The 27,971-nt window shown below is 52.4% G+C and overlaps 1 protein-coding gene across 1 annotated transcript; it reads left to right on the top strand.

Annotated features, from left to right (window-relative positions):
* Positions 1 to 208: 208 nt before the first annotated feature.
* On the top strand, positions 209 to 27,362 carry SDHAF3 (succinate dehydrogenase complex assembly factor 3). The gene is made up of 2 exons (XM_012551497.2): positions 209 to 499; positions 26,965 to 27,362. Exons 1-2 carry the CDS (start codon positions 326 to 328, stop codon positions 27,145 to 27,147), a joined length of 357 nt encoding a protein of 118 aa, XP_012406951.2. The 5' UTR covers positions 209 to 325; the 3' UTR covers positions 27,148 to 27,362.
* Positions 27,363 to 27,971: the final 609 nt, after the last annotated feature.

The raw sequence follows: 27,971 nt of genomic DNA, 5'->3' as shown, positions 1-27,971 counted from the left end.
GACGGGAGAGACGGGAGAGCGCGCAGGCGCGCTGCGAGCCGCCTTTCAACAAGCCGGACCCAGAAGAGCCTGGAAGACGCTGGAGAGTGCGCCGGCGCACTGGGGCACCATCCCGGAAGTAAGGCCGTCCAGAGGCTCGGGGTGGAGGGCGGAGCAATGCGCAGGCGCATTGGGAACTTCCCAATGCACGCAGGCGGAAGCGGATCTCGAAAGACAAGATTCCCGAGCGCGACGTAGCAAAGCAGAGCCGCGCGCGCAGGCGCATCGGGGCCCCCTCCCCGAGGCGCCGCATGATTCACGCAGGCGCAGAAGCCGGCGCAGGATCATGCCGGGGCCGCACGTGTCCCGCGTCCGGGCCCTGTACCGGCGGCTCCTGACGCTGCACCGCGCGCTGCCGCCTGACCTGCGCGCCCTCGGCGATCAGTATGTGAAGGACGAGTTCCGGCGGCACAAAGGCGTTGGCCGCGAGGAGGCGCTGCGCTTCCTGAGCGAGTGGGAGGCAAGTCAGTGCGCGTGCGCGCGCGCCGAGCCCTGTGACCCCCCCTCTTGTCTCCCCCCCCCCAGCTGGAGCTTTGGGAAGCCAGCGTTGATTAAGCGTCTGCTGGGCGCTGCGTCTTCAGTCTGCCTGCTACTAATGATCACGGCAGCAGCGCGCACATATGCGGCGCCTGCTGTGTGCTGAGCGTTGTGCCGAGCGCTTACAGATTTTGTCCTCATTTTCATAGCTTTACCAAGCGCTTGCCGGGTGCCGGGCTCTGTGCCCAGTGCTTACATCGATGATATGTAATGACCCTAGTCATGATAGATGGGTGCAGTAACTGCTGTGTGCTGAGCATTGGGCCATGCAAAGGGCCTACTACGTGCCGCTAGAGAATTGCCGTGTGTGCAGTGCCCGCTGGTGGCGGACCCAGGAGAGGGAAGGGGGCGTGGCCTTCGGGGCAGGAGTTGTGTCTCAGGTGTTTGCTTGAAAAGGCGAGGGGCGTGGCCTCTCGCTACAGCTTAGGGGGCCGCACCAACGCCAGGTGTCTGCCTTCCGTGGATCCACCTACGCAGGGCTGAGTGGGTTAGGCAGGGGGTAATCCCAGAGGAGAGAAAATATAAATAACCAGCTTTGAGTCCATAGGCAAAGAAGGATGTGGAGAGAAGTAGAGAGAGCAGAGATGTAGAGAGATTCAGAGCTGCGAGAGACACAGAGCCATGCATACACCTGCTCCCGCTTCCTGCCAACCCCTGCTGAGATTACCAGTAAAGAAAGGCTGTTTGGCACCTCACATCGGCTCTTCTTCATGTCTATCTGGGGAAGACTGGTATGTAGGGCCTGACAATCAGGAGCCTCGGAGTGGGAGGTTACAATGTGCCAGACTCTGTGCCAGTTGCTTTACAGTGATTATCTCATAATGACATATAACGATAGCATTTATGTAGCACCTACTGTATGTCAAGCACTATTATTAGTAGTAATAATTATAACAATTATGGTAAAAGAATGGTAGCTGCTGTGTGCCAGAGACTGTGCCTACTGCTTTACAAACATCTCACGACCCTGGGCAGTAGGACCTGTTGTCCCTATTTTACAGCTAAGGATATTGAGGTTCAAGAGGTTCAGTGATTTACCAGAAACCCACAGAGCTAGTATATGTCTCAGGTTGTATTTCAATTGAGGTCTTTTTGACTTTAGACCCAGTGCTCTCTTCACTGCAATACTAAGCTGCAATTATTAATCACCAACTGTGTATCAGGTTCATCAATTTAGCATTGGGTATGTGCCAGGCACTGTGCTAATGCCTGTGGATACAACGAGGAAAAGACAGTGTCTCCTCAAGAAGCTCACAGTCTAAGGGAGGAGACAATATGCAGATAAAGGAAATATCAAAAAGAAATATATATATATATGTATATATATATATATATACATATATATATATATATTTACAGAATATATGCAGGATAAATAGGAAAGAAGGGAGGAAAGGCATTACAATTAAGAAAAGTTGGGAAAGGCTTTCTTTAGATGGTGAGATTTTAGCTAGAACTCAAAAGGAACCCAGGGAGATCAGTAGTTGGAGATGAGGAGAAAGATATTCCAGGTATGGGGGACAGCCAGTAAGAATACTTGAAGCTGGGAGATGTAAGGTCTTAATAGACTAGCTTGGGGGGGGGGGCGCATTGGATTTAGGAGTACATAGAGTGAATTAAGATATAAGACTGAAAAGGAGGGAGCAGGTTATAAATAGGATTTTTATTTAATATTTGATGTAATAGGGAGCCACTAGAGTTTTTTGGATAGAGAGTTTTAAGGTCAGATCTGGGCTTTAGGAGATTCACTTTGATGAATAAATGAAAGATAGAGCATGGGGACACTTGAGGCAGGTAAACTCCCCCCTCTCCCCAGCAGTTTTTGCAGTAGTCTAAGTGTGGGAGATGAGGGTATACATGGGGGCCAGAGGCAGAGATGAAATGGACCAGAGATGCTGTGGAAGTGAAATAGACTAGAGATGTTACAGTGGTGAAATGGATCAGAGATGAGGGGGAAGTGAAATGAACCAGAAATACTGTAGAGGTGAAAAAGACCAGAGATGGAGCAGAGCTGACATGGACCAGAGATGTTGCAGAGGTGAAATAGACCAGAGATGCTGCAGTGGTGAAATGGACCAGAGATGCTGGGGAGGTGAAATAGACCAGAGATACTGTGAAGGTAAAATGGACCAGAGATGCTGGGAAGATAAAATCGACAGGTTTTGGCACCATATTGGATCGGAGGGTTAGAGAGAATGTGGAGGCTATGCAGTAAAATAGGGCGGGTGGGGAGCATATTATAACCCTATATACCCCTACCTGCCTCAGTTTCCTCAACTGTAAAATGGGGAGCATAATAACAGGTACTTCCCAGGATTGTGAGAATCAAATGAGAGGATAATTGTAAAGTAATTAGCATAGTGCCTGGCACATAGCAGAGTCTATAGAAATATTTGTTCCTTCCCTGCCATCTCTATCCCCACCTTCTTCCCTTCCCTTCTAGGAACTTAGGGATACGTGCACAGAAATTGCCATAATCCTAGTCAGGAATGATGAGTGTTCTCATCATCAAAACTTAATCCGCAAATCAGCATGAAAAACTTGTGGAGTCTGGCATGATCTCCATTTGGGGAGATCACTGAAGACTTCCACAGAGTGGGTGAACAGAGTGTCATGTTATGGAGGAGCTTAGCTGGAAAGTAGTTGGTGTGGGGGCACTAATGAGGAGCCATATGGATAGAGTGCCTGGAGACTTGTAGGTGCTCCTGGCATTTTGAGTGCTAGGAACACAGATGCTAGGATAATGATACCCGGGTTGGAATTCCATCTTGATGCTTACTTGTATATGCACTCACTGCTATCCCACTCTTTGGGGCACTTCATTACCTCCACAGGAGCTACATCTCTTTACAAAGGCAGGATGTGAGAACGCAGGTATGCCTGAGGCGGCCTCTAAGAAAGCAGCTGGATGTGACTTTGCTACCTTTTTCTCAGCTTATGATTTCTCTTTTAATCTTAGGTTTATGATTTGCTTGTGAGAAGCTTTTCTAATTTTGTGGACCTTGAGATGAGGCCATTGCAGATAGGGTTTTACTAAACTTTCTCTCAGGATGCCCTGCTAGTATAAAAAGAAAGCCCATTAGTCAGCTTGGGAGGGAGGAACAAGAGCAAGCTTTATAGATGGCTACATGACTTGCCCAGGGTCACACAGTTAAGCTGAGCCAAAGATGGGATTCGAACTTCTGGCTTTCCTTACTCTTGGTCTGAAAGAAATCTAACATGAATTTCCCCCTCTTCTGTCACAAGGTTGTTTTGGGCCTTTCTGTTAGTGCGACCTTTTTGGTTCTGATAACAGAGACACAAATTAAAATCTCTGGGATCAGAGCAATCTGGTTTTATTTCACTTTTTGCCTCTTGTCTTTTGGAAGGAGAAAAGCCCCTGTTTTTGCGGGACTTGACATGGGAGCATCTTGGGGTTGTGATTCCTGATTTTTAACTGCAGTTAATAGTGAAATAAGCATCAGCTTAATTGAATCCTCAGCTCATGTATATTGTCAGTATTGCTATTCATGGAAATATTAAAAAGCACATTTTTCTTAGTTCATTACAAAACTAGGATGGCAGTTTGGTTTTGGAGATAGGAAGCCTTTTGATGTTAGCTTGGCCACCCAAGCTACTGTTCCCCATAAGCAGCACAATGTTCTCTCTGTTAGCTAGCACACCAGGGCTCACCATGGGACTCAAGTCCCACATTTTAGTGGATTAGGAGCTGACCAGTGGATTAGGAGACTGGGGAGAATAAGGAGGAATGCCCGGCCTCTTTGTTCAAGAGATATGTTTGTATGTGTGGGACGCATCTGCTCAGTAGTACGGGCAGCTTCTGGTACCTCCGGGTGGGAAAGCCTACTCCAAGGTCAGCGTTTTTGTGTTTATTCTTGTTGTCTGTTGATGTGGTACAAGGTTTAATTAACTGTTCCTGTTTAACATCGTATAAATAAAGCTACAGCTTTTTTCCATTCCAATAATGGTGTGATCCTTAGTTAATGGAAAAAAAGAGACCTAAGGGGAATGTAAAACAAATAGGTTTTTGTTATGGGGTTTAAAAAAAAATTACATCCGGTATATTTGATCTCTTTAAAGGAAACTTTAAGACCATTGTTTTTATCATGGGAGTATTAATTTTTTTAAAAACTTTCTATGATGGCTTATGAGGTTTATCTCTCAGAGTATCAATGATACTTGTTCACTGGACCGTCCCTCATCAGTGCTTCATTTGAGGGTCAGCCAATAAACTGACCTTTGTTATGTACCCCAAGGATTGTCGTGAGATTTGGACATCTGCAGGGAGGAGAGCCTTTTAAGGAACTACGTCCCTCCTTGAAGTCAGTGTTCTTTTCTCTCAGATGCTGAGCAAAGTGGGATCTTGAATTCTCTACTTTTTTCTCATAACTGTTATCAAGGATGCCTGTTTATTTTCACAGAGATTATTTTCATGGAGTTTTCATAGAATTTAAAAGTAAGACCGAGTATTTTTTTGGTCGAATTTATGGGTATTAGTAAGTTTGTTGATTTTTTTTTTTTTTTAAGTGGAGTGTTTGGTGTGCTTTTTTCCTTTTAAATATCCTGAGAATTGCTCCCTTCATAGCTTCAGAATTGTGCTGATTCTTGTGCCTGACTGAACCTTGGAGAACTTTGGGTCCAAACTGTACATCTTATAGATGAGTAACTGGGACTCAGAGATCGGATGACTTGTCACCGGCAGGTGGTGGATAGGAGACCGGAAGCCAGACCTCTACAGTCTAATCTTTTCTCCTAATTCTGTCATTAGGAAGTGATGGGAAGGATGTGATCTTTCACAGGGCCACCCAGAACCTTTCATCCTTTCCACATAATGTCCTGCTGATTGTTTAACATCTTTTTTAACATGGTGCCCAGGACCCCCCAAGCATCAGGCTCCCAGATTGTCTGGTTCCCAGGTTGTCTGGCTGTCTGTCCAGGGCAAGGGACACTGGGATGGTTGTGCCCCTCTCCTTCCACACTGCCCCTCTGCCCATCAAGCCTTAGGCCTAGTGTCTCCCCTTGAAGGCCTGATGCTGGGAGTGGGGACCTGGGGGTCACACGAGTTCAAGAGTCAGGTGTCCACACTAAGTCTGGCACCTTAGGAGACCTCCAGGCATTGTTGGACCAGTGACAGTCCTGGGGTGAATTAGCTCTTAGTGGGCCAACACTGCCCCCAAGCCCAGGGCAGGACAAAAGTCAGGATGGCCAGAGACCACCGAGAGGCAGGGGATACCTTTGGCGCCTTCCGCTTCTGACTGAGCTCTCAGCCCTCCCCCATTCCCCCCCACCCCCTCACCCCTGCGCCTGCTGCAGCCGCTCACACTGGGAGAGGCGGGTCTTGCCAGCCTGGGGACAGGGTCAGAGGTTCTCGGCATCAGGCCTGGGCAGCGCAGGGAGACGCCTTCTCCAAGCACAGGGAACATTCTAGGCCCGGTGTGTGGGAAGCAGAGGCTTTGACCTCCAAGCTTCAGACTGATGGGTCACCTGAAGTCAAACACAAAGAGAACCAGCTTCTTCCTCTTTTCTGCTCCCCAAACTTGCTTTTCCTTCTCCCCATTTGGTTCCCAATGGCTGCTTCCCAGTCCCCTCCAGGGAGAAGCCGTCCTTGACCTCCCCCCCCCTTCACATCCTCTGCGGAGCCGGTCAGTCACGGGTCCCATCGGCCCATCTTGTGTTTGTCCCCCCGCCCCTGCTCTAGGAATAACCGGGGGCACCACAGCAGCTCCTCCCTCCCCAGCCCGTCTGGCCCACAGAGCTTAATTTTCCTTAGAGTTGCCGCCTCCGTCACCGTGCTGCTGCAACGCCTCCGCAGCCGCTCCCCGTCCCCAACAGGCTCATGCTGCTCGGTCTGACGCGGGCACCCGGCCTTCTTGCCCACGGATGACTCCGTGAGGGAACATTCCCGTTCCCTGGGCTTGCCCACTGCAGGGAAGATCTGCTGCCGCTGACAGAGGAACCTGCACGGGCTTCCCCCCTTTCGTCCGGGCTTGTCCCGCTGGGGCTTTGGGGAGATCCGGCTTAGTGGGTTTTTCCGCAAGCTTCCTGCTGCCGTGACTCTCTTTGACTGTTTCTAGCCCTGGGATGAAGTCATGCTGCTCACAGTCCTCAAATCTGTGGGAACTTTAGGATGTAAATACACTCATATCCTGAGCTGGGCTTGCCCTCGGCCACCGTTTCTCTGCAAAGACATCGAAGGTTCGCCGCATGAGGCGTTTCTAGGCTCTGCTGGGTCTTTCCTCCTTGTGGCGGTTTCTTTGAACTTCCTGGGACATGTTGGTGATCGGGGGCTCTTTTATCCATTTGCCATTTAATCAGGCCGAGCCGTGTCAGGCTCAGCCCCTGGAGTCTCCGGTGCAGCCCTGGCTGATTTAGGAATCACCCTCGCCTGGACGACCGGTTGCTCCATCCGATCAAATAGAACGGCTTTTTGGGTTATCTGGCGTCTCATGACTCAGGCTCACTCTGTCCTCCCCCCCCCCCTTTCCGAATTAATTTTTAAAAATTTTAAACATAACAAACAGGAACATTTCTGTAGACAACAACAGAAAAAGTGACCGAATGAGAAACTCCTCTCTACGAGTACAACAAATGCACCACATTCATTTCAAAGCCATCCTGCTTACCGTTGTTTCCTGCTGCACGGAAGAACGGATGGACAGACAGGGAACTCCTTAGGTGCGCAGTACATCCTAGGTACTGGGTAGCTGAACGAGGGGTGGAGGCTGGGGTGATGGAAAGTGAGAGTGATTGTAGCTGGGCCCCCGAGGTGGGGTCTGTCATTGGTCTGGAGAGCCGGACCCTCCTGGGAGGAGGCTTCTCCAGGGGAAGGACCCCTTCCTTGGCTCTTCGGTAAAGGCTGAACAGGGCCCGGTGTCTGCTCCCCTCTTGAGGTGAAATCTTCCCCCCTACATCCCTGCCCATGGGGTCGGCCTTTACTCCTGGCCTCTTGGGTCACAGAGCCGGGCAGGACCTCCCTGAGACCAGGGCCCCGGGTACCCCCGCACAGCGTCCCACACTCGGCCCCTATTTCCACCGCCACGGATAGCACCACCGTGCCTCTCTGCCAGGGAGCCCTTCCAGAGGGCTTCCATAGCGGCAGGACCCAAGGCTGCCACATGAGGGCGGAAGAGCCCCATGTCTGGGAAGACCATCGGCAGCAGCCTGGGGCTGGTTTTCCTCCAGTCCTGTCTGTTTGTGCCAAACAAGGCGGCCTCCGGCTGCCCGGGCTCGTTTTCCATCAGGGGCTGGAGGGTGGTTGGCTCAGATTTTTAAATGGCTTCTCCTTTGTGATCAAAGAAAAGAGAGAAACAGAGAGAGAGAGAGAGAAACAGAGAGAGAGAAAGACAGAGAGACAGAAAAAGAGAGAGAAGGAGACAGACAGACACCGAGAAAGAGTAGAGAGACAGGAAGAGACAGAGACAAACAAAGGCAGAGAGAGACAGAGACAAAGAGAGATACAGGGAGAGTGAGACAAAGAGAGACAGAGGGACAGAGAGAGAGACATACACAGAGAAAGAGAGGAGAGAGACAGGGTGAGACAAAGGCAGAGAGAGACATACACAAAGATATGAGGAGTGTGAGACAGAGAGACACGGTGAATGATAGACAAGGAGAGACAAGATAGAGATAGACAAGGAGAGACAGAGACAGAGAGAAACAGATGTAGAGACACACAGAGACATAGAGGAGAGAGGCAGGGAGAGACAGAGAAAGAGAAACAGAAATACAGAGACAGACACAAAGAGAAAGAAAGAGAGGAGACAGGCCGAAGGTCCTGGGTCAGTCGGGGGAGCTGCGGGGTGGATGTGGCGGCTTTGTGGAGCAGACGCAGGTCCGGTCGGGCGCATCCCACAGAGCTGCTGGACGCTCAGTCCGTTTTCCATCACATGGCAATGACTCTGTTCACTTGTGACTCTGACACACAGAGAGAGTGGGGGTCTCTGTCCCAGCTTGAAACCAGTCCGAAGTCACTCTCGCCCAGCCGGCTGCCGCCCTAACCCGGGGCACACCAGTGAGCACGGACTGGGCCGGGCCGGCCTTGTGCTGGCGCTCTGGGGTGCAGCGTCCCGCCCAAAGGAGGCTGCTGGGCCAGATGAAGGTGCTGCGAAAGGAGCCCCGATGTGATGGTGAAGCGGATGGCTGGAGGGGGAAGGGGCCCGGGGACGGGAGGGAGCACACGGGCTCTGCAGGTGCACCTGCCTGGGGCAGGAGCACGGCTCTGCTGCATGACTGAACAAGTGTAGATTGGGCAAGAGTGCGTGAAGGTGGGGATTTGATCTGTGCCCTTGGATGTCACCAAGAGGGAGAAGGACCCCCAGGCCCTGGGAGTAAGGGAAGGATCTGCCCCCAATGAGTTTGGGGGAGGGCAGCCTGCAGACACCGATGCCGAGGCCCAGGGAGGCAGAAATCCTGAAGGAGTCTCCTGCGGGATCCTTCTTGTGGATGTCTCTCTACAGGGGGTAGAAGGAGGTGAGCCCTCGAGGATCCTCAGAAGCCAGTGGAGGGGGATTAGGTAGTGTGTGGAGGCCCAGCAGAAGGAGGCTGCTGAAGGCCAAGCAGCCGGGAGTGTGTTTGCCACTGGAGAGCCCACTGGAGCTGGTGGGAGTGAAGGGGTCAGAGTCGGCTTCAGGAGAGTCGAGTTAGGGCCGAGTGGAGGATGGCTGGGGGGGGGGGGGGGGGGGGGGGGGGGGGGGGGGGGGGGGGGGGGGGGGGGGGGGGGGGGGGGGGGGGGGGGGGGGGGGGGGGGAAGGCGGAGGCAGAGAGGACGGTGGTCCAGGGGAGGACGATGGTCCAGTGGGGTGCAGGGAGAGGAGAGATGGGGGTGCTGAACAGGACAGGCTTTGGGCACGGGTCAGCGCCGAGTCCGCAGTGGGGAAGGCTGGCCGAGGGGAGGGTCTGGGGGGAAGTTCCGCTTTGGAAGTGTGGAGTTAAAGGTAACGGCGCTTCTCCCAGGTCTGTGTCCCCAGGAGCTCAGTGAGAGGGCGAAGGATCCATTTCCCCAGAATCTCTGGGGGGGCTTTAGGGGTGGCAGAGGACTGGGACTGGGGAGGCTGCCCGCGGAGTCGGGGGCACTGCTGGTGTAGGAAACGGCAGCAGAAAAGCCCGCAAAGATTCCATGAACCAGACCTCGGTGGGTGAGTCTGCAGAGCAGGGGAAGGGCAGAGGGCCCGGGGTGTTCTCAGCGGCGCCCCCCAAGGGGAGGGTGAAAAGCGCCGTCAGCCTGCAGGGAGACCCGGAGGCGGGCCCAGTGTTGGCCCAGCCCTTCCGTCGTTTCCCTTCTGGCCGCCCATGTGTCGCTGGGACTGTGTCAGGGGTAGCAGATTGCTGGGGGGGGGGGCAGTCTGAGAAACTGGAAGTCTGGGGGGTCCGAAACGTCCCCGAGACCAGCCCCGGGGCAGCGCTGGAGATGGCCAGCGGAGGGGAGGGCCGGGCCGGGCCGCGGGAACCGGAGTTTCCTTGGAGAAGGGCAGCACAGCTTGTCCCCCCACGGGCTGGGAGAAAACAGCTCTCCGCCCCCCTCCCCCCCCCCCCCCCCACACACACACACATGCTCGGCGACGCTCCTGCTGGGTCTCCTTGTTTCCCTTCCCCAGCGAGCATGATTTCTCCCGGCACGGGCTCGGACCAGACACCCCGGTTCCTCTGGCGCCCCCTGCTGAAGCTTTCTGGGCTCCGGGGAAGTCACATTATTGGGCTTCAGCTTTACCCCCATGATAACAATGGAACTTTCCCTCCTCCCCCCCAAGACATCCCAGGCTTTTGTTTTCCCTTCCCCCAGGCCGCGCCGCCATTGTTTGTGCTCTGGCAGTCCTACTAAATCTTCCTCCTCCCTTCCCTCCTCCACCCCCCTTCCCTCCTCCACCCCCCTTCCTGAGGCCTGTGATCCTTCTGCCTTAAACCCCTGTTTTCTCTCCAGCTGCATTTTGCGCACTGCGTTTCTAACATTCGTTTCTGCGATTCAGGCGTTAGTTTATTTGGAAGAAATGGAAGGAAGAATCTCGGCAAAAGGCTGAAAATGAAACAAGTATTTGAGAAGATGAGGCCCTAACGGTCATGTCAGGCAGGGCCCCGGACAGGGACGTGCCCGAGCACACAGTAGGTGCCTCAGACCTTTTCCAGAGTCCTGTGTCCGCCCGTGTTTGCGGCGAGCGTGCGAGCCCCGCCCCCGGCTTTTCTGTTTTACCCGAACCACACGGGGTGACATCTCCCCCCCCTCCCCCCAGAACGGGCTGGCGTCGGTGCTTTGTCGGTGCGTCTCTTTCCTCCCCCGAGGGCGGGTCCTTCGCGTCTCTGAGGTCCCGTCACCCGCGGATGGACACGGGCATAAGCAGGGGCGGCCCCTGGCGAGAAGGGCTGGCGGCGCCCATCGTGCTCACAGCGCGCGGACACTGTGACCGCCGGCTCCGGCTCCTGGGCGCGCTGGCCTGGGCCGAGGAGCCCTCGGCTCTCTGGGACCGGGCGGGATGGCCGCGGCCGCAGATGCCAGGGGGGAAGATCAGGGGTCAGCGATTCATTAGCGGAAGGGGAAGATCCACTGGTGGGACAACAATGGCCCGATTAGCAAATACGGGGAGATTTCCATGGAGTTTTTAAACTAACCAGGAAATGTTCATCCTTGTAAATAATAGAGCCGAGCCCAGATGCTCTTATCGGGGAAGCATTTAATCGCTGAAGCGCAGCTGGGCCGCCGAACGGCCCGAGCTTCCGCTAAGTCCTCGAGCCCAGGCATCTGGGGCGAAATGTCAGCGCGCAATCCTCCGGGGCGGCGGCTCCGGCCGGGGCGGTGAGCTCGTGCAGTCCCAAGGCTGAAGTAATAATTCCCGCTAATCTCATTTTGTGGAAGACAGACAGTCGGAGGCAAGTCTTAGCACAAAGGAATCGTGACCCTGAAGAGATTTGAAGCCCGACACCATTGACTCTCTGAAAGCGGCTTCGGGTTTGCTCCCGCTTCAGAGACGAGGCGGGAGACGGGGGTCAGGAGAACCAGAGCCGAGCTCACCCCTTGAGACCCTCAGTTTCCTCATTTGTAAAACCAGCAGTTTGTATTAAATGATCTTCAGGGCCCCTTCCAGCTCTGAGATTATGTGACTCAGCTGTGGATAATAACAGGCTTAGGGTTTCATTTTGTCTGGGTGGCTTCATGATTGCACAGTGAAATTTGGAATTATTGTGATGGAAAATCTTCTGCTTGTCACTCAAGCGCTTCTAAACCTCTCCCCAGCCCGCCCCCAGCTTTTTCCTATTTCCAGACTTTCACCCCGACATGCCGCTGTGGGGGGCCCACCGGCCACCTCGCTGGGTCTCACAGGAGACCCTCGCGTTTTCTCCCTTTGATCCCCACGCTGCAACTCATGGAGTGCTCTTTTGCACCCTCACAAGTCGGCCTTTCTGGGTCAGCCACTCCAAGGTGTGACACCTTTTCCCCGGGCTGGGGATGGTCTGAGAGACCTTGGAGGCTAAGAAGCTTGAGCTCTTGGAGGAGGAGCGCTCTGTTTCTCTCTGAACAGACTTTGATGTAGCTCCATGGTGTTGAGGAGGGGTCTGCAGAGACAGTGGACTGGAGGTCTCCTCCATGTCGTCTGAGAGCAGAGCTGAGGACCTTGTGAAGGGGCTGCAGGCCAGCCGGTTTCCTTTGGGGATATTGGGCAGTCGCCTGTGCCCGAGGGGGGATGTGGCCCAATTTCCTGGGGCTCCCAGAACTCTGGACTTCTGGGATCACCCAGCTCCGGATGAGTTCTGACAGGCCTCCCTTAGCTGCATTGTACACACCCTCAGGCAACTCATGGGTGTTTGTCCCTTCATAACCTTAGCCTGTCTTTGAATGGAATAAAATGAATACTTTGTGGTGAGCAGCAAAATCTAGTGGGATGTGTCCCCATCTTGGAGGTGGTTTTCTAACTAAAACTTCTAAGAGCTATTAAATATGCAGAGACTGTTAGACTTCTGCTTTGAAAGTATATCATTTAATCTTTTCTTTTTTCCAATTACATATTGAGACAATTTTAAACATTTTAAAATTTTTATTTATGTTCTAATGCACATTGCTTTATGAAACATGTTGCAAAAGAAAAATCAGAACAAAAGGGAAAAACCATGGGAAAGGGAAAAAAAAACAAAGAAGTGAACAAAGCATGTGTTGATTTACATTTAATCTCCATAGTTCTTTTGCTGGGTGCAAATGGAATTTTCTGTCTGGAGTTTGTTGGGATTGTCTTGGATTAACATTTCTTTAAGTAAAATTTTAAGTTCCAAATTTTCTCCGTCCTCCCTAAGACGGTAAGCAATTACTTGTCAACTATGTTTGTGCAATCATGTAAAACATATTTCTATATTAGTCGTGTTATGAAAGAAGAACAAAAGAAAACAACTCCCCCCCCCCCAAATAGAGAAAGTGAAAATTTGTTTGATGTGCATTCAGACTCCATGTTCTTTCTCTGGGTTTGTATAATGTTTTAATCGCACCGTGTAGAGAATTTACTCCTGATTTGTCATTGAGATCAGCTAGCACGTGCTTTTGACTGGGTCATTACATTACACATGTAATCTCGATATGTGTAGTAGCGGTGGGCCATTATGAAAAAAAGTAAACAGACCAAGTCACCCCTGTCACTCCCCCAGACCTTGCCTGTTACTTCCCACAGCAGTTTGAAAAGGGCCTATGAGCATTCTGACGAGGCAACGTCGGGTGCCTTGGGATCCGATGGCTCTAGTAATTCAAGGGCATTCTCACGTGGACTCTTCATTTGTATCATGTCTTTAGACTCGGTTTGTGGAATTCTTGTTTTATACCAATACAGGGATTAAAGTCTCACTCGTCTTTGTGATTTTTACTCACATTTCTTGTGTCGTGGTTGTGTTCTGGTGCCGATGTGGCCAAACTGGTAGCTTCTCTTTCTGCATGAGCCAGGGCTGTCCTCGGGTTTCCCTCTAGCAGCTGACTTGGAAGGTGTCTGGGTCATTGGTACCTGCCTCAGGAATTCCCTTTGCCCTTTCTAAAATTACAGGCTCACCTTAAGTGCGTCCAGCGCCCTTGTTGGGACTCTAGGGAGCTCATTGACATGATGCTGACGTTACTGGGTTGTGGCTCACGCACTGAAGGCCTCCCTTTCGGCCATTCAGAGCAGGGAAAGAATGGGAACCAACAAGCCGCTCGCGTCAAGCTTTCCTCATCAGCCCATACTCGGCTCAGTCCTGCCAGACTCTTGGGTGTCCCACGTTCCACAGACTGGCCCCTTTATCTTTTCTCCCACCAATGAATCTTCACCAACATTAACTGCTAATCGTATGTGCTTTTAAGGACCTGAAAGACTGCCACAGGGAGGAGGGAGAGTTCCACAAGAAGGCAGTCTGTATGGAGTCTGGGCTCCATGATGACCACTAATGATACAGACATAGGAGCCCCTGACGGTTGGCTTTAAGGACTTGAAACACTGCCGCGGGCAGGAGGGTCTCTGATGGTTCTGCTTGGCCCCACGGGGCAGGACTTGAGGTAACAAGGGCCAGTTACAAGGAGGCAGATGGAGCTTGAGCCTGAGAGAGAGAACCAGAATGCAAGAACTTCCTGACCAGGCACAGTACCTGAGAATTTAGGAGTGAAGGTTGCACTTTAAGCAGCCCAGCTTCCATAGACAATTGGAGACAATGGGGTCTTGCCATGGCTCTCATATTCAGAAGACTCCAGTGGCTCCTTGTTGCTTTTAGAATTAACTAAAAAGAAAGAGTGTAACTAGGAGCTAAAGCCCTCTCTACCTTTTGTCTTATTTCCTATTTTTAGCTTGGGAACTACTGGCCTTCATCCCCTGCTCCTTGCTGCATGTCTGGAACATGCTCCTTCCTCCTCTTGATGGCTTAGAGTCCCCAGGTGCCGGGTCCTCTGTGTTGTTTCCTCTCCTGGTGATGGCCTTTTATTGTGCCTTCAGGGATGGGTGTCATAGAGATCCTTCCATTGCAACTCTGTGGCCAGGGAAGGAGCCCGATGGAAATCCATGGGAGCACTCATTCTGGCCGGTGGGGAAAATGGAATCACTGGTCCTGCTGTCTTATTTGTCTTTCTATCTATACTGGGCACGTTCTAGCCCCGTGAGATGTTGTGATTAATACTGATCCAAGTTTGAGAGGATTAGGGCCAGTTCTAAGGTGCTGGGCAAAGGAACGGAAAAGAAAGGGCAAACCAATGAAAGGAGACACAGTTACCTAAAGACATAGAAGGGAATCATTGCTTCCAGTCTTTCCTCTCTGCCCCTCAACCCCACTCAGCTGCCAAAAGAATCTTCCTAAAGCACCAATCAGTATCTCTCCCAGTGAGAAGGCTCTAATGTCTTCTTAGTGCCTCCGAGGACAAAAACGATTCTCCAGCTGTCACATAAAACACTCTGAATTTACCTTCACAAACTCCATGTTTTTGGTGTATGTTTATTTTCCTAGTGGGCCCCAGATCTAGGGAGAAAGCCAGATCTAGTTCAGCAGCCATTTCCTTCAGTGCTGTTATTTGACAAATGAGGAAGGGGGAGCTTGCCCTGGATCACACAAGTAGCACCGTGTATCAGACACATATTTAAACCCAGATGGTATTCTTTGTTGTACATAATATACTCCTCTGTAGAATGGAAGCTCTTTGAGGGCTTTGTATCTTTGTGTTCCGTGCTCTCTGCTCTTTTCTAGTGAGAGCTGCTTAGTTTTACACCATGCCATCCAGCTCCTCAATATTAGAACCCTCTCTGTCTGCTTTTTTTTTTTATTTTGATCTGAAAATTCTGGGTTTTGGTGATGACAGATATTCATTTCAGAGTTTCTTACAGGAGGATATTGTCAGATTCTTACTATTTTTAAGACTTCACCCTTTTGTTCTAATAGATCTGGGCAATATTCTTTCTTGAATATTTCTTGATTTGGCATGATTTCTTGAAATGTCATGACTAGGCTTTTTCTTTGGGTCATAGCTTTCAGGTATTCCACAGATTCTTAAGTTCTCTCTTCTTGATCAGTTTTCCTGCTTTTTTTTTTTTTTTTTTTTTGAGGCAATTGGGGTTAAATGACTTGCCCAAGGTTACACAGCTAGGAAGTGTTAAGTATCTGAGACCAGATTTGAACTCAAGTCCTCCTAACTTCAGGGCTGATACTCTATCCACTGCACTACCTAGCTGCCCCTACTCCATTGTTTTGATAAGAAATACTTCACATTTTTTTAATCTTTGTTTTGATATTCCTTGTTTTCTCCTAAAGTCATTTATTTCTGTTTAACCCTTTCTAATTTTCAGAATCTTCCTTCTTGGATAAGACTTTAATTCTCTTTTTCTTAATTCTTCTTTTTCCTCCAGAACTCACATTTCTTTTCTACTTGATTTAGTGCTCTCACCTAATTTATAATATTATTTTTTAAAGTCTTAAAGAAAAAAAAGCATAATACCATTTGTTTGTTTCTTCTAGGAATTTTATTTGATCTTGATGATCTTTGGAAGTCCTTTTTTTCTTCTGAATTTATTCTCAGGTAACCTTTGTACCACATCAACTCTTTTTCATGGGATTCATTTTTGTTTGTTTTCTTTTTGTTTGTGCATTCTTCAAGGGTTTCAGAGACAGCTTGAACCAGAGAGCTATAAACTTTCTAATCTAATCTAGGACTGATGAGTCCTTTCCTAGACTTTCCAGATTTCAGACTCCAGTTTGGAATCCGACAGCACAACTGCAGGCCTGCTTTGGGATGAGTGCCGGTGGACAGTTGCTGGTGCCATCCTCTGGCATCTTGCTGCAAGGTCCCGCAGGTTCAGAACCATAGAAGTACTAAGCCCTCACTCTGGTCCCTGATCCTGGGGACCGGGTCCTAGCCCTGGTGTGAGTCCAGGGGCTCACTGGCCTGTGGGCCAGGTTTGTGAACCTGGGCTGGAAAAATGACTTCTTGTGTTTTCTCTCAGTTTACCCATCATCCCTCAGCCTGGCATTCTCTAGTTTTTATTGGAATGGGTGTCTGGGGCTTGGACTGGCTTTCTCCTGCTCCGCTGTCATGGCTGACCCTAAAATGGAAGAACCAGGTATGCTGGGTTAATGGGGTGGACCGTTCTATTAATTGCACTGTGAGAAGAGAGAAATATGGCGTGATGTGGGTGGAAATGTTCTGTGTGCCGTCAGAACTGGGCTGAGAGTCAGAACTGGGCTGAGCACCCGGGCCAGGCTGAGAGTCAGAACTGGGCTGAGCATCCGGGCCAGGCTGAGAGTATCTAACTGCTTACTGGCTTAGGGTGGGACAGAATTTGGAAAGAAAGGAAGGAAGGAAAGAAGGAAGGAAGGAAGGGAAGGAAAAAGGAAAGGAAAGGAAAGAAAAAAGAGAGAAAGAGACAGAGAAATATGTAGAAAGGTGCAGACCCAGGAAGAGACTCCTGTATGTCCACACTGCCATGGGTGATGCTTAGAGAACAGGGACAGAATTTAGCAGAAATACTTGGAAATGAAAGGGAGTGTAATAGGACCAGCCAACCTTTTCATAGCCCTTCAAGGTTTGTAGAGCACTGTGTGGCGGCTACTGTTCCAACTGATTCTGACAGCAACCCGGTGAGGCTGGGATTGGGTTGTCCCATTTGACAGCTGAGAAAGCTGAGGTTGAGACAGATGAGCTGGGTGCCTGCGAGTGGGTTTGGAGTTCAGAGCTCCCCTACCTCCCTTATCCCCAGCTGCCTGCAGGGAGCCTGAGATGCTGACAGGCTTTTTGTCATTTCCTTTGTAAATAAATTGTAATTAATCTGTAGCCTCGTTTTATGGATTATCTCTCTGAGTGTTTTATTCATGTTTATTAAGATTAGAGTACAATAAAAACTATTAAAAAGCAGAGGGCTTAGGAGGAGATGAGGTTAGACGGATTTAAGGAGCCAAAAACCAGCTTGAGTTGGAAAGACAGAAAACAGGGAAAGGAAGCTAGACAAATACATAAAAGAGAGAAAGGTGGGAGAGGAGGGAGGGAGGAAGATAGGAAGGAAGGAGGGGGAGAGAGAGAGAGAGAGATGGAGACAGAGACACAGAGAGAGAGACAGAAAGAGAGACAAAGACAGACAGATAGAGAGAACAAGAACAGAAGAGGAGGGAGAGAGAGAGAACTTGAAGCTAAAGGACTTTTGTTTTTGCCTTTGATGAAGAAACAGATGGCCCTTAAAATGCTGGCCTTCCCATCCCCAGCCAGGCTCCTTTTCTTGTTCCTCCGGAGTCACACCTGGGGTTTTGCTGGGTCACATCCTGACTCTGTCCTTTCTCTGTCACTGGCTTGACTGGTCAGCGGTAGGAGAGGAGCCGGTGCTCCCTGGTGCTGGCCACGGGGCCTGTCCGACAGCCGGGGTCCCCTCCCTCTGCGGCGGCCACCTGGACTTTCCTGGCGCCAGCTCCAGGTTTTCACCAGGTTGAGGCGGTCTGAACTTTTACCTGCCCTTCTTCAGCCTTCCCATTCGGGCCGTTCTCAGGGCCAACCCCCCATTTCTAATCCAGCTCACCCAATCATGTGTCACGGGCCTCCCTGTTCTAGGAAATGGAAGAGGTTCATCGTTATTTCTAGAGGAATCTGCCCATTGTCGTCATTATCTGGAAATGTCGGACAAAATTGGAAATGTCCCACAAACTCCATGAAAATTTGGAGCAGTGTTTTAGAAACTGAACCGTGTCGTCATCTCTTGGGATTCTCAAAATAGTAGGACTGAAAATAATTTTTTCTCTAGTGACCAGTAAAGGTTTCTTTTAAAAAAAGCCATAATTAGACTGGAAAAGGAAGAATAGAAGAGATGAAAGTTTTAATTGCTCCCCAAGTGTATTTTGCAAAGTAATAACAATTTTTTAATTGGAAAACAGAGCTAACGTGCCAGAAACCACCCGTTCATTGAAAGAATAAACCCACCGATGTGTTTTCACCACTTAATCTGTTCGTTGCTCAAATCAACTTTTTAAACTGAAGTTTCTCTTTGTGGTTCCCCTTTGGATTTCAAGGATGTTCTGTTTTGGTTTGGACTTTTTCTGAGTTAAAAATTCTGAATTTTAAAAATTCTTGCAGATTCATCCTGTAAATATTATATTTAATGTGTGATTGTGTTTTGGCCATTTCCCATATCCCTTCATGCAGACTCATGTATTCTGTACCTTAGCCAAGACTCTGGCCTGCTACTCCTGAGCCAGACTGAGCATCTGGACTGGGCCAAGCATCTGGGCCAGGCTGAGGGTCGGAACTGGGCCAAGAGTCAGAACTGGACTGAGCATCTGGGCCAGGCTGTGTCTGGACCAGGCTGAATGTCTGGGTCAGGCCGAGGGTCAGAACTGAGCTGAGAGTCAGAACTGGGCTGAGCATCTGGGTCAGGCTGAGAGTCAGAACTGGGCTGAGCGTCTGGCCCAGGACACGCTTGCTTCTCTCTGTTTGTACGGCTTTCCCCAGGTTTCTCTAAAATTGTCCCTCTGTTATTTCTTACCCTGGCGTGTTCTGTCACATCCATGTGTTATAACTTGTTCAGCTGCTCCCCATGGATGGGGGCATCACTTCACTTATTAGAAGACTATGTTAAAATGGCACTAAATAAGCAGCAGTTATTAAGTGCTTCCTGTATGGCTGTACCAGGTGGCAGCGGGCGAGCAGAGAGAAGGGGATACAGGAGTGATGTGGTCGGGGTAGAAGCCGCAGGCTTGGGGGCCGAGAGCGGGGTGCCGAGGACGGCGGCTGGGTTGGGAGCCTGAGCACGGTGGTGCCCTTGGCAGTGACTGGCAAGTCTGGGGGGCAGGAGGGAAGGCTGGCAGGCTGTCGGGCCGCTCGGTGCCGTGTTCTGGGACTGCCCACCTTCTGCCAGAGACGGACTCAGAGACTTACTGGCTCTGTGGAGTTGTCATGGCGGGTCCACTGAAGAGGTGGTGGAGGGAGGGAAAGTGAACGCACAGTGACTGACACGGAGGAGTTCTGTTTGGGAGGAAAGACTGGGCCTTCTGGGGGATGACAACCGAACCTGGCCCCGCCTGGCTCCTCCTCCCTTCCCTCAGCCCGAGAATCTTGGCCTCCCCTCTCTCCCCCCCCCCCCCCAGTTCTGGTGTCTCCTCTGGGAAACCTTTGACTTCCTTGCTAGTGCTCGCCTCCCCCCCCCCCCCATGTTTTCTGTTTGTCCCAGGCCCGTGGGAGGTCGCTTTTTTTCATCTTGCTCTGCCCCAAAATGGCAGAAATGTCTCATTTTGCATTGAGGTGTGAGTGAGTGTGTGTGAGTGTGTGTGTGTGAGTGAGTGTGAAAGGAACACAGTGAAACCTTTCTAATGGCAAGGTTTAAAAATAGCAATTGTCTTTTCCGTGACTTTGGAAAAACTTTAGTTTTAAATGGAGAAAAGCCTGGGAGGCGCATTAAGGGGGGGGGCAGGGCTGCCATGTCTGGGGCTTGGGGGGCAGCACCACTTAATTGCAGAGCCAAGGAGCCCGAGAGAGCGGGCCTGATTTCTCTGTCTCGGGCCTTTGTTCCTCACTTTCAGCCTCAGCCAAAGGGATAATCACACTCGCTTTGTTAATTAGAACCCCAAAGCCTCCCCTGCCTCTTACCATCCCCGCACCCCCTCCTGACGTTCCCCGATGGACCAAAGAGCAGCAAACCCAAGGGCAGGGGCGGCAGAAGCAGCTGCGGGCGGGGCGGGCAAAGCCGAGGGAACCCTTTTTTCTGCTCTCCGACTGGGAGGGGGGTCCCAGAGAGCCCAGCCTTCCCAGGCCTGGGGGGGGGGGGGGCGGCTGGAGGGGGAGGCAGGGAGCGCTCGCCTTCACTGGGACCGGTGAGGGAGGGCTCGGCTAGTGCTCTGGGGCAGCCGGTCCCACCAGGCCCGAGGAGGGCGGGTGAGCCCCTTGGCTTGGAAGGGGCGAGGACCTCCTGGCCAGGCGCTGGTCCGAACAAGCCTCCCCCTTCCATGAAAAGCTCAAGCCGGGGAAGTGTCCGGCTAGCCAGGGCCAGCTGGCCTCCTTGCAGCTGGTTGATCCTTGCGCCCCCGCAGGCCGGAACGGATCCAAGACCTCTCCCAAGGGGAGCCCCCAACACGTCCCTCCAGTTCTAGGACAGTGGGAGAAATGGAGGAAGAGGAGAAGGCGGGGAAGGGCCCGGCGCCCACACACAAGGATTCTCGGATCAGAGAGGCGAGCCCGACTTCTCCAGCTGCCCCCCTTCCCCTCACCCCCCCCCCCGGCACTGGGGACGGGCGCTCGCGGACAAATGGAGTGAGGGGCTCTGGACGATCGGGCCACGCTGCCTCGGACCGAGGTTCGGCGCCTGCTCTGTGCTGGGGGTCTGGCCTCCCCCTGCCCCGGGGGCATAGGGGGGTCCTCTGTGTGTGCTCTTCCTGCGGGTCTCCTCTCCTCAGTCTCTGGCTGCGTTACTGGGCTACCGCATGCTTGGGATTAGCTTCTGTGAGGGAGGTTCGTGCTCCTTCCTTCCCTCCCTCCTTCCCCGCTTCCCTCCTTCTGGGCAGATTAAAATGATCCCACCAACAACGAGGGAAACTGAGGCACTAAAGGGTCCTCGGCCCCAGAAGGGAAGGGGACCTCGGGGCTTCCTCCGGATCCAAGATGTCTCCTCCCTCCAGGCCTGTCCGTGGGGCTGGATGCGTCGGCCCATTCCAGAACAGCCAGTCACAGACTGAATCGGTCACATGGGGTCACAGGTCGGGAGCTGTGAGGGCTGACAGGGAAGGAGGAAAGGGTCCCGGCTGTGGTCGGTGAGGGGCAGCTCACGGGGGGCGCGGTCCACTGCCCCCGTGGGACAAGTGCTTGGTCCGGGGGCTCGGAGATAAATTAGGGACCCTCCGGTCATCTCCGCCAAGCTGGCCCTGGGCACTAGCCCAAGGTAAAACAAGGGGGCGGCCCGGCTCCGAGGGAAGCCAGCGAGCTCAGGGCTGGGAGGCCTTCTCCACAGAACTCGGAGCCACTCTGTCCACCTGATTAACGCTGATTGGACCCGAGGACGGGGGACACAATGATTCCTTCTACCCCACTTCGATCCATAGAAATGTCAGTCTTTCTTGGGGCCATTCCAGTCAGTGAGAGCGTGGGGGTGAGGGCTGCCTGGCTGGTGTGGGCTCCCTGGGAGCCGGGGAACAGTGGGCAGGTCAGCAGGTGGGCAGGTTGGCAGGGTGGGAAGGTCAGCAGGGTGGGAAGGTCGGCAGGTGGCTTCTTCTGCTTCCCTTGGTCTGAGGGATGCACATCCCGGGCAGCCCGCATCCCTTCTAGGTGCATGTGGGTCAGTGATGGCCAGACCTGTAATCATATTGAGCCCTTTTTTATTCTAAAAGGCATTTGGGGTCGGGTTTCCTAGGTGCTGTCCTCCAGGCCTCCCCACCCCGGCCCGGCTCTCTCGGACCTCAGCCTTTCACTGCCCACCTTCCCCAAGCCCTGGCCGGCTGCAGCCCCCACACCTGGGAGAGCAGAGGGAGGCCCCCATACCCAAAGGCCCCTCCCACTTCCTTGTGGTGCTCTTGCCCTCAGTATCAAGTCGGGTCGTGAGCAGGACAACTGAACCAGCGAACAGCCCCGGACCCTCACCCGGACCCTTCCCCAGGAAACTGCCATTCACTTTCCCTCCTTCCTTTGCCAATTCCCCCGCATTGCACCCGGAGCCCGGCGTTCTTCCCCGATCAGGGAGGACCCCGGGGCCCAGCCTTCCTGACCCTGTCCTCCCGTCTTGTGGATGTAATGGCTGCCTGGGGGGCAGGGCTTTTGGCCACCCACATTTCATAGCCGAGGGAACTGAGGTTAAGCCAGTGAGGGTCTAAGACAGTGTTGGACCTCCCGCCTCCCGGGCTCTAGGAGCCAACCTGTGAATGTAGGGCAAGCAGGTATTCTAGCAGGTTCGTAATGGGCAGCTGCAGCTCCCTCTGGAGTGATAGAGAAATAGCAGTGCCAGCTGACTGGTGCCATGGTGCCCACTCTCCCTGACAGACTAAAGTTCTCCTGACACCTGGCTCTGCAGTACTACACACCGCCAAGCTCCCTCTGCCAGCTGGGTGACTGGTACTGCCCCTGCCATGGCTCCCTCTGCCAGCTGCTTGGTAGTGCCACCCTGCTGCCCTTACCAGCTGGGCGAGCAGCGAGGGGGAGCCCAGTCTGTTTCCTGAAGAAGACGCGGCTCTGTAAATTACAATGACTTCAGGAAAGACATTCTGTCTTGATGTTTTCAGTATCTCCGCTTTAGGCCGGCTGCCGCTAACACTTGGGGCTTATTGAACCGCTGTCCCCCCCCCCCCCCCCCCCCCCCCCGGTGCCTGCACCATCGATTATCCGGAACATTTGTCTGTGGGCGCCTTTTCCTTGGTTACAACAAAACGAGACCTCATTAAACCCTGTTAAGTAGTCCTTTGGGAACAGCTTCATGGTGAATCTGGCAAATGTGGATTACTTTGGGGTCAGAACATGATGGATCCTCAGGTTTCCCAGAGTGCAGTGGTAGGAGTCAGGGCAGGTTCAAAGTGGGAGAGGGGCTGGATGGGGCAGGGGGTTGGAGGTGCGCTTCAGGTTATACAATGAGCTCCTCAGGGGCCAGGGAGCAAGGTCCAGGATTTCCCCATCTTTTCTCAGAAAATACTGGAGGTGAGCCTCCAAAACTTCTCCCTTCCCTCCCCTTCCTTAGCTCCCCTGCCTTCATCTTTTATGAAAAACCTGCCCCAAGATTTTGTCTAGGCAGGTGGCCACTCTGTACAGCCTTAGGCCTGGATTTAGCCAGGATTAGGGACTGGAGGAATCGGTTGCATTTAGATGCCTGACCTGAAAACCCCAGCCTGCCTGATGGAGCAGCCTGTCAGCTCTGGGCACCTGAGGCACCCTCAGGCTTTGTGGAAATAGGCATTTTCCTTATCTCCTCACTGAGGAAGTCTGTCTGAAAAGGAAGGAGTTCCCTGGCAGGGTCGTTTGTAGCAGAAAGCTGCCAGGAAAACGAAGAGCCCATAGCCAGGATGGCCATTCCTCGGGGCGAGGGTCAGCGTTCTTCCCCTTCACTGGTAGCGGCTCAGCATGCCCTGGCCCCGGGCACACGTGCCCATTTCTGGTGGTCGCCTTGCCTGGTGTGGATTCAGAAGCAAAAACAGACAGACTTTGGGGGCAGTTTCTCCTTGTCACCAGCCTCGCTCTTCGGATGCCAGGCCGTTGGATACCTCGGTGCCCCCTCCCATGGCTGCGAATTGCCATGTTCCTGTGGTTTGTGCCAGACCTTTAATCCTAACAGGATTTTGTGCAAGCCGGTCATTGCCACTCGGGTGTGGGGACACTTTCCCCCGAATATCACGGCCCTGGCTGAGGGCGGGCACCCGTCTTACAGGAAGAAAACCTGGTTATTGTGACTACAGTGAACAGCGTTGTTGGGGCTGATCCTGTCTCCCAACGTCATGCTGGGTATGATGCAGATTTAAAGTTAAAGGTTTAAAATGTTGGGTCTGAAAAGCTCTGGTTCAGCCTCTGCTTTCTTTAATTTCTTAAAATGTATTTATTTAAAACTTCTGTGCAAAATAGAAAAGCAAAAGCATTGTCCCCTGTGCCGCGGACCGTAAGGGAGGATTCAGAACGCATAACAGTAAGTGTCTGTCTCAGGAAAGCCTGTGTGGTAAATATGCACCGTGGGTTCCGAGCTGCCCAGCTTTCCTTTGCTTCCTTATGGGTTTTCTTTTGTTTTCTGCTATGCCCTTTTTTACTTTATTCTTTTTTCCCCTCTCCTCCGTCCCCCCTTCCCCAAGCAGATTGCACTTAAGCACAGATATGTTCATGTATACACATATACACGCATGAACACACAGATATACACCTACATACACACACGCACATATGTGTCTGAAATAATATGGCTATTGTAAAGTGTAGGCTTCTCCTTGATTGACTTTTTTAAAACTTTGACTGGGATTGTTACTAGCCCCTTTTTCTCTAATAAATTCTACTCTAGATCCTTATTACTGTGCTTGTAGATATCTTGGTTTCCTATCCCTGCTAACTCACCAGCTTAACCTTGTGAACTTAATCTCCCTCCTCCCCACCCCGTCCCCTGAATCCCTCCATTATCTTTCTCTCCCTGTTTATCACACTTCCCTACACACACACACACACACACCACTAATAACAATCTTAGACATGGTTTATATTTTCACATATAAAACAAACACTTTGTCCTTAATGAGCCTTTTAAAAGTAATCTTTGATATTGGCTCTTCTGTGTCAAGTTTTCTATCGAGTCCTGGTTTGTTTGAGACAAAACTCTGGAAATCTGACAGTTCATTAAATGACTTTTTTTTTTTTTTCAATTCAACCGTATACTTAATTTTGCTGGATATGATATTTTCAGCCACAACCCAAGTTCTTTTGATTGTCGATATATGGTATTCTAGGACCTGACCTTTTATTGTAGCCACTTATAAGTCTAATGCAAATGCAATTGTAACTCCAGCATATTTGAATTGTTGCTTTTTTTGTTGTTGTTATGATGGTTGCTGATGCTTGTAAAATTTTCTCTTTGATCTGAGGGTTTTGAAATTTAGCACTAATGTTCCTGAAAGTTTTCTTTGTAGGATCTCGTTGAGGTGGTGATTTTCTCTGTTTCTACTTTCCCCTCTTGTTTTAACATTTCAGGATAATTATCTTGGGATATTTCTTATATAATTGTATCAAGTTTCTTTTTGGTCACAACTTTCACGTGATCCGATTGTTCTTAGATTTTCTCTTGATCGGTTCTCCAGATCTGTTGTTTTTATGTTTCACGTTGTGTTCTATTTTCTCATTCTTGATAATCTGTTTTGTCTCTCATAGCTTCCCTGGCTTCCCCTTCCCCAATTTTAATTTTCAGAGTCATTTTCTTCCTAAGATTCAGGATCTCCTCTTCCAGTTGGTTGACTTTCTTTTCATAATCTTGCTCTTCTTGGATGGTTCTTTTTTTTTTTTTTTTTTTTTTTTAAGTTTTTCCTCAGTGTCTCTCTCATATGATTTTTAAATCTTTTTTGAGCTCTTCTGTAAATTCTCTCTGGGCAGGGAACCATTGCATGTTACTTTTTAGCATAGAAGCAGCTTTTTTTTTTTTTTTTTTTTTTTTTTTTTTTTTTTTTTTTTTTTTTTAACTTTACTCCTCCACCATCTTTCTGGAATCATCCCTCATCATACATTAATTTGACAGAAGTGAGCCTAGTTGTGTGAGGTCATGGGTCTTGTTGTCTCTACCACATTCATCGGTGTCCAGGGCAGGACAAAGGTCAAGACCTCCGGGGATGGCCTGGGAAGTGGCGGACCCCCTTGGCCACTTCCGTGTCAGGCCAAGCTCCTGGCCCTCCACCATTTTCATGCCCTTGGCACAAACAGGAAGTCTTCCCGTGCTTGGGGCCGACACCCGCGGGCTGTTGGTACCCCCAGTGTTATCGGGGTGTGGGCGGGCTGCAGCTTCTGGGAGCCCCAGGTAGGGGTAGCGGGGGGGGGGGGGGGGGGGGGGGGCGGGGGGGGCGCGGGGGGGGGGGGGGGGGGGGGGGGGGGGGGTGTCCACAAAGGACTCTGGGTAGGCGGCTGCCATACCAGCTGTCACTGGCAGTGGGGTGAGCCAAGGCCGAGAGTGGGATTTGGTTGGGAAGAAGTGGAATGGAGGCTGGAGGGACTGGGGAGGGCTGCAGGGGCCTGGCTGCTGTGGGAGAAGGGACCAGCCCTGGACCTTGGATGGGCTGGCCTGAGGCCACGAGCAGGTCCTGAAAGGGTCGCAGTGAAGGCCTATCACCTCGGGGGGGGGGGGGGATCCCAAGCGTTCCTTTTTCTGGGTCACTTCTGTGGTTTCGGCTTAACTAATGAGGTGCCCTGACGGTTTCTGTTCCCTGGGCTTCGTGGCGTGCAGGGGGCACAGAGACCGGGGGGCTGAGAGTGGGGATGGCAGCGGGGCCTCAGCACTCAGAAGAGAATCTCCTTCACTTTTAATGCTACAAACTACCCAGAGGAAGGAAGAAACCTGAACCCGCCCCAAAAACCTCTGTCTGCCTGTTTCCTCCTCTGTAAAATGGGGGTAATAATAACATGTCTTCCACGAAAAAAATAGTAGTGGTGAGGCGCTTAGCAAATGCTTTCCCCTGATGCCCCGCGAACCCCCTCGGTCTCCCAATCTCTGCAATGAGGGGAGCGGATCAGACCTGCGACCCCCGAGTCCCCCGGAGCTCTAAGGGAGGATTAGCCGCTCAGCCGGTGCCTGGCACAGTTCCAGGCATGTAGTAGGCGCTTAATCAGTGCTGATTGTCAGACCAGTTGAGGCCCAAGTTTACTTATCAGTATATTGGGGGATGCTTTTAAGCTCCCTGCGGGTTTAGGGCTGCATGAAAGCCCGGCTCATCTGTGAGACGGACAAATCCCTGCGGGAGGGGCAGGGGCGTCCGGGGTCCCGCTCTCGGCTCCAGGAGCTCACCCTCCCTTCTCTCCCCCAGGGGTACGCGGCGGTGCTCTCCCAGCAGACCAGGGCCGAGGGGGCGCAGCTGGGCGCCCGCCTCAGCCAGGAGCAGCTGGACGCCTTCAGCCCGGAGCAGATCGGCCAGCTGCAGGAGCTGATGCAGGAAGCCACCAAACCCAACCGCCAGTTCAGCCTCAGAGACCCGGCCCCGCCCAGCTAGCCTGCCCCCCCCCATCGGCTGGACCCGCCAACGTGGCCCCGCCCAGCCGGCTGACCCCTCCCGGCCAGACTCCACCCACCTGGCTGGCCCAGCACCTGGCCCTGCTCACCTGGCTGGCCCCGCCCAGCTGGCCCGTCTGGACCAACCGAGCCACCGGGCCCCCTGCTGGGAGGAGCCACTGTGGGGGGGGGGGTGGGGGGTGGGGGGCCCCCCATCTGGGGCACGCCGAATATCGATCCCTTGAGATCCAGCACTCCCTGCATCCGAGCGGCCGAGAGTCAAATACATGGGATCCCGCCCCGCCACTGGGCGCGCTCTTGCTTTTCTGTCTCGGAGTCCGTGCTTGGGCCGGGCCGTGTGGGCAGAGACTTAAAGGGCCAAAGCCGGGGCCCCTCGCTCTTAGCCGGGCCCTCAGACTCGGTCTTCGCGCCAGCCCCGCGCCCCTCCTAGAAGCCCCTGGAGCGCGGGCCGCGCCCCCTCCTCGCGCCCCGTCTCACGGGCTTGCGGTCTCACGGGCTTGCGGTCGGAGCCGAGAAAGGGCCGAGAGGCTGCGGGCGTGGCCGCGCCCGGGGACGGTGGCGGAGGCCTGGCCCGCGCTCCCTCTCCCCGGGTTGGGGGGTCGTGCTCTGGAAGGGAGCAGAAGACCGCGCCGGCCGCTGCAGGCGCTTCAGAGACTCCCCGGCCCTGAGCCACTCCCGCCCCGGGGCTCAGACGGGAACTACCCCGGAGCTGTGGGGCTTACAACGGTCCCACCTACGGCAAAAGCGCCCGGGAGAGGCCCGGGCCGGTGGCACGTCCCTAAAGGGACCGCAGCCCCCTAATGC

Source organism: Sarcophilus harrisii, chromosome 5 (genome assembly GCF_902635505.1).
Source record: "Sarcophilus harrisii chromosome 5, mSarHar1.11, whole genome shotgun sequence".
Taxonomy (NCBI): Eukaryota; Metazoa; Chordata; class Mammalia; order Dasyuromorphia; family Dasyuridae; genus Sarcophilus; species Sarcophilus harrisii.
Note: the sequence above shows the minus strand (reverse complement) of the source record. Positions and strands in the feature narration are given on the sequence as shown.